This window comes from Megalobrama amblycephala, linkage group LG11, assembly GCF_018812025.1.
Source record: "Megalobrama amblycephala isolate DHTTF-2021 linkage group LG11, ASM1881202v1, whole genome shotgun sequence".
NCBI classification, from domain to species: Eukaryota; Metazoa; Chordata; class Actinopteri; order Cypriniformes; family Xenocyprididae; genus Megalobrama; species Megalobrama amblycephala.
This window is the reverse complement of record NC_063054.1, coordinates 36,619,540-36,630,980: the sequence shown is the minus strand read 5'-3', so window position 1 is coordinate 36,630,980 and position 11,441 is coordinate 36,619,540. Positions and strand designations below refer to the sequence as shown.

The following is an 11,441-nucleotide window of genomic DNA, read 5'->3' as shown; positions in this document are numbered from 1 at the left end:
TCCAAAGCCTGATTGATCATATTTGATACATTTTAGCATGATTTAAAAGAAAATGTTTTTTAATATTTTCGCGGATCAATAAATATACAAATTAGCCCCACCTCCGCTCGCTCGCGCCAACTCAGAGATCCACTCGGTCAACTTACTGAGGTACAGGCTGCACAATCGCTCTTTACAACGTCGGACACATAACGATAATTATACTTGACTATGTTATCAAACAGCTAATAATGTGTTGTTGCTAATGTTACACAAACCATGCTCCTGTTTGCCATGTCAGTACAATCAGTATCCTTAGAAATGCTTTGAACAACTCAGAACATCAGTGGAGAAAGATCATCATAACATCGTAATATACATCATACACCCGCCATATTGATAAATATACACAATTTTTCGTATGATATGCTAAAGCCCGCCGGCATGTTGACGTGATTGGTTACAAGGTAGTTTGTGACGTCACAGACACCAGCGATTTCAAACCGCGTCTTTTTTTCACTACAGAAAATACTCAGTAATGGTGTTGGATGATGAATTTACACATGGAATGTCTTAAAGCATGTTAAAACACCACATAGACAAACATTAAAAAAAAATCTTGATTTTCACCACAGGGGGTCTTTAACAGAATAACTTCATTGGTGAACAAAATTTTTAGATATACATTTTTAGGGGCGTACCGTTCCCCACCCGCGGTTCGGCGCGCACTTTCAAATCTGACAGCGCATCTATAATATTGTTTTTTTATAACGTGTAAAACAGAAAGACAGTATGTTTCTTTCAATGGATGTGCGCTCTGGATTTCCCCTAAACTTTATTCAATGCGAGTTCTGTATGATCTAATGTGACCAGTCATTTATGCCGTCATCACCCAGGTGTTGATAGCGTGCGAGCGCAGGTAAGACCTGAACAGCACACGTTGCTATTCTGCGTTTTAAAAAAAACTCATTTAAACCTTGCGCATTTAAACATTCAAGTGCAAGATGATGCAAAATAGATTTCAGTTATGCACACAGACAACACGCAAATATTGACTTCAAGTCTTGCGCTGGAACGGAATAATTCACACAAATTGTCAATGTTCCTGTAATGTAACTTTTGTAACTTTAATAGGATTAATCTTTTATTTCCTTTATACAGTGAAGGTTATATGCAATGTTTTACATTTGATTCAATTCCTGTATGTGAAAAGCATGCTTGTTATCTTTGCTCTGTATTTGTGCTGTTGCTCCTTTATTTGACAGTAGTGCTCCCCCTCCCCCCTCCCTGAAAATAGCACATATCAAAAACCATGACCCTAAAACAGTGATAACCAAAAAAAAAAAAAAAAAAAACCTAACTTGAACCGTTAAACCATTTTAAGAGGTAAATAATAAAAATCCACTTCAATTTTTTTTTTTCTTTCAAGTACTCAAATTTGGTTGAAATGAATGAGAAAACAAAGACAACAGAAAAATTCAGGTTTCACCTTGTGTTTTAATTTCTGAAAACCAATACAACACAAGCCTGTACTCAGGCAAAGGTCTTTCCCCTTCCATGCAGAATGAAATCATGCTTGATTCAATCCAGCACAGCCAGCAGACTCAGTATCAGTGAAACACAGTGCTTATTGTGCTCAGACAATACTGCAGCAACCCATTGATCCATGAACATATGTAAAAAACAAAAGTACATAATGGCTCAAAACAGAGCAAAAGTGGACAGTACGCTTTAGTTACACATTATGATACTTTTAGGAATCATTACTGAGATCAGGTAAACCTTCTACAGGTCAGAGAGAACGATAAGATGTTACGGAATGATTACGGAAAATTGACTGGGGAATTAGAGACGGATGGATTTAATCGACTTCCTCCATGCGAGAGGCGTCATCGTCTCCTTCCAGAGGTGGGATCTCTTCAGGAGCGGGAGCGGAGCTTGGCTCTTCGACAGGCACGTCTTCATCTTCATCAATACCTGAACAAGACAAAAAGAGGTTGATGTGAATTAGGACCCAAACACAGCAGGAAAACAAAAACAGAAACTCAAGTTAAACTTACCCAATCCAAGCTTGATCATTCTGTAGATACGGTTTGAGTGTGTCTGAGGATCGTCCAATGAGAACCCAGAGGAAAGCAGCGCAGTCTCGAACAGGAGGATGACCAGATCCTTCACGGCTTTGTCGTTTTTATCTGCATCAGCCTTCTGCCTCAGGGTCTCCATGATGGGATGATCGGGGTTGATCTCCAGGTGTTTCTTGGCCATCATGTAGCCCATGGTGGAGTTGTCCCGCAGGGCCTGGGCCTTCATGATCCTCTCCATGTTGGCCGTCCAGCCGTAAGTGCTGGTCACGATACAGCAGGGGGAAGAAACCAGCCTGTTTGATACGGTGACCTGGAGAACAATCAGACGTCAGCATGAGGATCAGGTGTTAAACTAGAAAGGCCATTTCAGGGTTGCTTGATCATTGTTAGTCACTCAACACAAATGCATTTGTCAACTGAAGGGAAAACCGTTATTAGTTTTAAAGACGCACACAAAACCGGAATCAACATGTTTTCACACGTTTGAGTCTGCAGGCACAATTCGAGCACATGAAGCAGCGCAAACGTCCGTTATGTAAACTCACCATCTGTGCAACTCTGACTAGGAATCCTGTTTACAACACAATTTTGAAAATTAGAGACTAAAGTTAATTTCACTGTTATTGAACTGAACAATGACACTATTGTCTTTTAGAGCAGAATTTGAATTAATCTCATTTGATAAAGTTTGCATCATCTTTCCTGTTTATTACTGTGAACCGGTTTTGAAAATCTGTATTGTATAAAGCGATATATAAATAGTGACTTAGTAGGGGTGTGATGAGATCTCATAAAATTTAACAAGATTGAGGTGAAAAGCTGTCATGCATGAGTCTGAGGGCGAAATTTGGATAGAATATGCCACCGCTACGTTTACATCACGCCTCAACTGTCATTTTGCGTTATAGAAATAAACACCATTTAATTCAGTTAGGTAATGGTCACTTCGATGCAAATCCAGCTCATCCACGAGCTGCAGAGTTGCAGGAATCAGTTCACAGGTCACATGACGAGTGTAAGTGGCGGGATGACTGCCAAGACTATGGCGGAAGATTCGTTGCACAACAGAGCCTAAAGGCGTCTGTCAAATGCCTGATCTTGTTGAATTCGTGCTCAGCACTGCCACTCCCTATTCACAGAGCACGTGTGATCGTGAAATTGAAAGTGAAACATGAACGCACATTCAAATGTGATTTCAATACCCCGCATGCAAATATCTCCCAATATGAAAGCCATCTTAGGCTGGGCTGTGTTGTAACCATCTCATGAGCCAACGGTCTCATCACACCCCTACGACTTCGTATACAAAGATGACAACTCAAAATGAATGAAAATGAGATCCTCTGCAAATAACTGGGTTCAAATTGAGTTTTGCAAACATACCTTCTCTACTTTCTTGTCCAGAATCTCCTTCATGAGCTTGCACAGGTTCTCAAACTTGGCCTTGTCTTCCTCCATCTTTTTCTTCTCGTCTTCATCCTCAGGCAGCTCCAGCCCCTCTTTGGTGACGGACACCAGAGACTTGCCATCAAAGTCCTTCAGCTGCTGGACGCAGTACTCGTCGATGGGCTCGGTCATGTACAGCACCTCGAAACCTCTCTTGCACACACGCTCCACAAAAGCAGAGTGGGCGACCTGGTCTTTGCTCTCACCTGGAGAAGAACGAAAACATTGTTAACATGTCATATTGCAATTTTTGTTTTTAGCCATTATATGTGTAGTCCTACTTTAAAGGCAGGTTGATGCTGATGAAAACTTACCAGTGATGTAATAGATTGATTTCTGGGTTTCCTTCATACGGCTGACGTATTCTGTGAGGGAGGTCATCTCGTCGCCGGACTGTGAGCTCTGATAACGCAGCAGTTCTGACAGCTTCTTGCGGTTCTGAGAGTCCTCATGGATGCCCAGCTAGAGTTCACAACAAATGTTAATACCGCTTTCAATCAATCATATCTTTATTGGAGGTAACACTCTAAAATGTAACGTACTTTAAGATTCTTGGAGAAAGCGTCGTAGAACTTCTTGTAGTTTTCCTTGTCCTCTGCCAGCTCAGCAAACAGCTCCAGGCACTTCTTGACGATGTTCTTGCGGATGACCTTGAGAATCTTGCTCTGTTGCAGCATCTCTCTGGAGATGTTGAGGGGCAGATCTTCAGAGTCCACAACACCACGGATAAAGTCTGGAGGGGACAACGATTGGAGGAAGGAAAGCTTTTAGTGACGTTGCACCTTCAATCGCAAAGACAAAAACGTTTAGCAGAATTTGCAATGCGTTCAACTTTTGTCACTGTACATGAAGCATCATCAGCAGGAAATAATGTTGAGCTGGACTTTTATAATCCATCAGGATTGGATTAGGAAAAAGCACTTTTGACAACTTTTCCCAGACTGTTACATCAGCAGAAATCGAAAAGGGCAAATTTCATATTGAATTTAAAAGGTATGAAGTTGACCGCAAAATGAAGTTGTTGTGATTTCAAACTCATGAGACTTCAATCTTGAAAACAAATTAAGATATTTTTAATGAAACCCCAGAGGTTTCTGTTCCTCCATTGAAAGTCCAGGTAACCATAAAGGGCATCGCAAAAATCACAAAATTAATCTATATGAATCAAGCGGTATGCGTTTATTTGAATTAAAACCCAAATTAAATCCATCATACAAAGCGAATGCATCCCTTAACAAGACTGATTAAGCCACTTGATTCATATTACAATGACTTTATGGATCCAAATTTTGGTTTGAACTTTCAATGGAAGGACAGAAACCTTTCAGGTTTCATTAAAAATATCTAAGCGTTTCAAAGATTAAAGTTTTATGGGCTTGAAACAACACGAGAGTGACTTAAATGACAATATTCATTTGTGGGTGAACTATCCCTTTAAGGGCAAAGCTACTTACTCAGATACTCTGGGATGAGCTCCTCACAGCTGTCCATGATGAAGACCCTTCTGACGTACAGCTTGATGTTATTCTTCTTTTTCTTGTTCTCGAAGAGGTCGAAGGGGGCGCGGCGAGGGATGAAAAGAAGAGCGCGAAACTCCAGCTGACCCTCCACAGAGAAATGCTGCAGGACAAAATGCATAATTATTTCATCAATTCTCAAACATTTTAATTTGATTATCATTCTGTAGCAACCATTACGTTACCTTGACAGCCAGGTGGTCTTCCCAATCGTTGGTCAGGCTCTTGTAAAACTCCCCGTACTCCTCGTTGGAGATGTCGTCAGGGTTGCGGGTCCAGATGGGTTTGGTTTTGTTCAGCTCCTCCTGGTCGATGTACTTCTCCTTGATCTTCTTCTTTTTCTTCTTGTCCTTGTCTTTGGAGTCCTCTTCATCATCTGAGCCGACGTCTTCTATCTTGGGTTTGTCTTCGCCTTCCTCCTTTTCCTCCTTCTCAGCCTTCTCCTCTTTCTCCTCCTCTGCCTCGTCGTCACTGATCTCCTTGTCGCGTTCCTTCTCCACCTGTGTGGATAGTTGATATTTTATTATTGGTCTTTGCAACACTAGTAGGTCTGCGTAATTAATCGGAATAAAACCGAAACAATATGGGTCAAATCACATGGGCCCATTATTTTCCAATGCTTGAGCTAGGGCTGATTTTTCCAATAAATTCAAATGCAAATGTTTTGCCTCGATTATATTAATTTTTTAAAATCGAGAAATCAAGATTTCATGAATCATGACAGTAATTTAGCGCGAGTTAAGGCAGCAGACTGCACGCAATCTATCATATGCATGCTGCTTGTGTGGATACAGTCATTTTTGACTGCAAATGATGAGGTAATTTGATTAAATGTACTGGATTTGACATTGGCAGTTAGGAATACATGCTCGATTTTAATATTATTTTAAGGTAGAATTAAATGAACTACTCAGCATTTTGTTCACATACCCCCTTTTGTCACCTCACGTACCCCCAGGGGTATGCGTACCCCCGTTTGGGAACCATTGGCGTATTGGAACGCAAAAACCTGCGAAGAACTACTATTGTATGTTTGATATTACATGTTTGCACGATGGTGACAGGCTGAAATATGCTGTCATTTTCTATTTTTACCAAGCATTTGCTGTTAATAATAGCCTATTTTTGGAGGTATTTAATGCTATTACTTTTTGGCTAAGAAATTTTTAGCATCTTTCTTATTTTATATTATTTCTGAGTATATAGGTTGCGTATAAGATACGTTTATCTTTGCAGAAAATATGCATGAAATATGAAAGCAAATATACATTCAGCAAAGTAGTAAATCATTGATCACTTCAGATGTGGTGCACTTGGAATAGAACTTTATTTAACCAGATTGTTGTTAAAGATAATGATACTTGAATCAAATTTATCACAATTAATGTTTTTAATAATAATGCAATTTAATCCCCACCAGAACACCAGAATCCCACTTACGAAGAGAGTGATTGGGTATCCGATGAACTGAGAGTGTTTCTTGACCACTTCCTTCACCCTCTTCTCCTCGACGTACTCTGTCTGATCTTCTTTCAGGTGAAGAATGACTCTGGTTCCACGGCCAATGGGCTCACCTGAAGATCGACAGGTGTGTGAACATCAACATCACCCTTAATATAGCATGTGTGTCTTCAAAGACAAGCTGGTAACATACCATGGTCAACCTTGACTGTGAAAGAGCCGCCAGCGGACGACTCCCAGGCGTACTGCTCGTCATCGTTGTTTTTAGTGATGACCGTGACCTTTTCAGCCACCAGGTAGGCGGAGTAGAATCCCACACCAAACTGCCCAATCATGGAGATGTCGGCACCAGCCTGGAAAGATAGGAAAAAATAAAACGTTAGAGACTAAATTTAATGTAGACATATTGATAAACAATGGCAAATACATCACCTGCAGAGCCTCCATGAAGGCCTTTGTCCCGGACTTTGCGATGGTACCCAGGTTATTGATGAGATCGGCTTTGGTCATTCCAATACCGGTGTCAATAATGGTAAGAGTGCGTTCATGAACGTTGGGGATAATGTCGATCTTCAGGTCCTTGCCACTGTCCAGTTTGGTGGGATCTGTCAAACTTTCATACCTGATTTTGTCAAGAGCCTGTTGAGTGGAGACAACAAAATTGGTTAATAGCAGAAACTACATAATATCAATGTAGAACACCACAACTTTAACAATAATGAAACTGAGAAATGATATATTTGGAATCACAAGATAATAAAATATTGACAGCCAACCCTGCATTAAGAGCTCGACCGTTTAAAATGACAGACGACAAAAACTGTAGCGAACATCATACTTTGATGTGGACCACGGGGTGTAGCGTACCGAACCGTTTCGGTACAGGGCTTTCGGTTCAGTGCACATGTGTACCGAAGCATTACATTGCAACATTGTAGCCTAACCACCAATAATCGCAATAAGCTCTGCGTTTTGTTACTTACGATAAGAAACAAAGTGTCATCCTTCAAATTCTGTCCACGAAATTTAAACAGAAAATGCCGTTTTGACGCAGATCACTGTACTGGCGCCTCAGTTTACCCGGCAGCGCGAGCGAACGCGATCATCTCTTCCTCTTTAATACTAACTACAGAATAAACATGAATGAACATCTGAAGGTATGTTGAAAGATACAGTACAACTTACTGAAACGTTTCAATGGCGGAACGACATCAATGAATGCTTGTGAACAATGTCATGTAGCATTTACCTCAGAAAAGCCATTCAGTGTCCAAAGTTTGCTAGTTCACTAGAGAAATGAACTATTTTGCTTAATATATATGCACTGTATTAGCCTATATCATCATTATATTTTACTTAACCTTTTACTGACGTCCTGATTAGGCTATTTAATGTACAGTACCAGTCAAAAGTTTGGAAACATTATTTTTAATGTTTTTGAACCAAGTCTCTTATGCTCATTAAGGCTCCATTCATTTCATAATAAATACAGAAAAAAAACAACAATGTTATGAAATATTACTGCAATTTAAAATTATGGTTTTCCATTTTAATATACTTTAAAATATAATTTATTTCTGTGATCAAAGCTGAATTTTCAGCATCATTACTCCAGCCTTCAGTGTCACATGATCCTTCAGAAATCATTCTAATATGATGATTTGATGCTCAGTTATTATCAATGTTGGAAACAGTTGTGCTGCTTAATATTTTTTTGGAACCCGTGATACTTTTTTCAGGATTCATTGATGAATAAAAGGTTAAAAAGAACAGCATTTATTCAAAATATAAATCTTTTCTAACAATATAAATCTTTACTATCACTTTTTATCATTTTAACACATCCGTGCTGAATAAAAGTATTAATTTCTTTCAAAAAAAAAGAAAAAAAAATTACTGATCCCAGACTTTTGAACAGTAGTGTATATTGTTACAAAAGATTTCCATTTTAAATAAATGTCAGCATTTTTATTTTTTTAGCTTTTTATTCAGCAAAGAATCCTGAAAAAGTATCACAGGTTATGAAATAATATTAAGCAGCACAACTGTTTCCAACATTGATAAATCATATTAGAATGATTTCTGAAGGATCATGTGACACTGAAGACTGGAGTAATGATGCTGAAAATTCAGCTTTGATCACAGGAATAAATTATATTTTAAAAGTATATTAAAATAGAAAACCATAACTTTAAATTGTAATAATATTTCACAAAATTTTTAGTTTTTTCTGTATTTATTATGAAATAAATGCAGCCTTAATGAGCATAAGACACTTCGTTCAAAAACATTAAAAATAGTAATGTTTCCAAACTTTTGACTGGTAGTGTATGTTTAAATAAATTTGTCATGAAAATGACAGCCACTGTGTAGAAATGATTATATCAACAACAAATTGGAGTTAAAACATTAAGAAGTTAATGCAAAAACTGCAGCTTACATGTTTGCATAGGCCAACAATGTGTTATTTGAGTGTTGATTTTTTTTTTTTATCAAAAACATAAAAAGCAATTGAATTTAGTCTAATAGTTGGGGCTCAGTTGTTAACATTTAATATTACAGTAGCATAATGTTCAAGTAAGGGCTCCCTACATAGTTTATATAATTTGCAGAGATAATTTATCCTTAAACTTGGTTATAATATAATTTAATACATTTAAAGACAAAAACAATTTGTAAAGTAAACCAATTTTGTGTTTAATTCTCACCTGCTGTACCGAACCATGACTTCAAAACCGAAGTATGTACCGAACCGCGAGTTTTGTGTACCATTACACCCCTAATATAGTTATCATTCTTGGTTCATATAAATATTACACACTAGGAAACACAGTCTATCATGGGTCTTACATCAGAGGCGTTGGAGATGAGCTCCCTGAGGAAGATCTCTTTGTTGGAGTAGAAGGTGTTGATAATGAGAGACATCAGCTGGGCAATCTCTGCCTGGAAGGCAAAGGTCTCGGCCTCCTCATCTTGGCGCATTTCTTCAGGCATCTGAGGAAATAACAGATTCAGATCCATCAACAAGGTTTAACACATTTTAAAATAAGTGCATATTATTAGTGATTTTGTTTATTCATGTCCAAGTTGGCCACAAAAAGTCAGTAGGTTCGTTAAAAGAAAATGAAAGTGTGAATCATTTCCATCAGTTGTAATACTCTACAGTTACACAAGAAAAACAGGCCCATTAAAAAGGCCCGGATGCGGAAGAACATGGCGCAGAAGGACAATGAGCGCAACACGTGTTTTACTGCTGCAATCCTTGAGATTAAAACGATTTAGATGCGTTTCGCTTATTTTAACTGACCAGAATAAATAGCATTTTTCGTGGCACTTCTTCAGTAACTTAAAACGCATACAGACTAAGTGAAATTAAAAAGATACGATAGCTTTAAATAATCCAATCACTCAGTCAGGTCATCTGCGACTCTTCGCAGTGACGGTGAATATACATATAAATTAAGGCAAAATAAAGGACCATTAACAACACAAGCATCAGTTTTACTGCACTATAAACCATTGCACCTGTTCGTCAATTCATTAAATAGCCATAAGACACAAATTAACATTATATCCGACGTTAACGTCCGATTTGTTTTAGAAGATAAACAAATAAGAAGTCTTATGATAAATGACAGTTTCTGAATGACGGAGAAAAGTGGCTCTTAACCGGTATCCGCATCATTACAGTACCGGCCAAAATAGCGATTGAAATAAATGACGAGTAACCCGATTAAACACCATTCTGCTAGTTTCTATTAGTTCCTGAAAATGTATAGAATCGTTTTAGACTGAGATCGAAGGTTTACCTTGGTTAGTTTCGTTGATTTTTGATGGTTTAATCGCCACAGAAACAGCTGATCTCCCCTACACTGATACTCAGGGAAGCAGAGGAGAGAATCCCGCGTGCGCGGCTCTTTTCTTTATACTCCGCCTATGAATGTGCGGCTGTATCCCTCCGCGCTGACTCACTGCGAGCCACTTTCACGCGTTTAACAAAGAAATATACTCTTTTATCTGTGTAAACTGCATTTATTCAGTGTCACAAGCGTAGTGTTTTTACTATCTACATTAAATATAAATAACTTATAAATAATTGACATAATATATACATATTTTAATTCAGAAATGATTAGAAAAACAATTAAAACGCAATTTTTTCAACATGAAAACGTCTAGAGATAATTATTGGAGATTATAGGCCTCGGAATGAGTCTTTTTTTATTAAAACATAGCAGGTTTATAATAAAAACCTAACAATTTCCTTGCGGATATTTGTAAATAATCTCTAAACATGATTATTTGTAATAGTTTTAAAATCTGAGATGTTTATAAACATGAACAAATTTAAGGTAAGACAAACAGTTATAAAATCAGGTAATATTTGAGGAGATGCGCGCAAAATGTGTACTTCACTGATGGTAAGGTCTTTATACAATTCTCACGTTCTCAAAATTGTTTTTTTGTCATGATAAACATGAAATTGTCAAATAGTTAGGAAATTTAGCGAAAGAAATAAACACAATAAAGCGTAATCGATCGCACTACGTTTTGCATCGGAAGAACATCAGGCGTTATGACTAGCGGCGCTTTGTCTCTTTCCAGCACTTTCCATGAAAATCCCGCCTTCGTTGACGTCACCTGTCACTCAAATGCGAATATGAACAAGAAATGTCCGGGTTATATTTCAACCTAAAATCAAAATGTTAGAAATAATGTCTCAAAAAATACGTTAATTTTGAGGTAAATTTGACCTTGAAATATATTGACCGTTTTGTGAGATTAAACTGGTACATTTCTTTGTGCAGCTGTTCAGTTGATTTAATACAAATATAAAAGCTTTGAAGTTAATTAATAATTCTGCTACAGTACAACAATAATAGAACAGCAATTTATTGGGACGTAATGTATGTTAATCTGCAAATGTTTACATATTACTTATATTTTGCAAAGG

At 37.8% G+C, this 11,441-nt stretch overlaps 1 protein-coding gene across 1 annotated transcript; it reads right to left on the bottom strand.

Annotated features, from left to right (window-relative positions):
- Positions 1–1,456: 1,456 nt before the first annotated feature.
- Positions 1,457–10,453, bottom strand: hsp90ab1 (heat shock protein 90, alpha (cytosolic), class B member 1). Its single transcript, XM_048207792.1, has 12 exons — positions 10,297–10,453; positions 9,338–9,481; positions 6,920–7,126; positions 6,681–6,840; positions 6,467–6,600; positions 5,212–5,526; positions 4,964–5,129; positions 4,052–4,242; positions 3,824–3,971; positions 3,447–3,715; positions 2,040–2,373; positions 1,457–1,956 (listed from the first exon to the last, which is right to left on the bottom strand). Exons 2-12 carry the CDS (start codon positions 9,479–9,481, stop codon positions 1,841–1,843), a joined length of 2,184 nt encoding a protein of 727 aa, XP_048063749.1. The 5' UTR covers positions 10,297–10,453; the 3' UTR covers positions 1,457–1,840.
- Between the last annotated feature and the right edge of the window lie 988 nt (positions 10,454–11,441).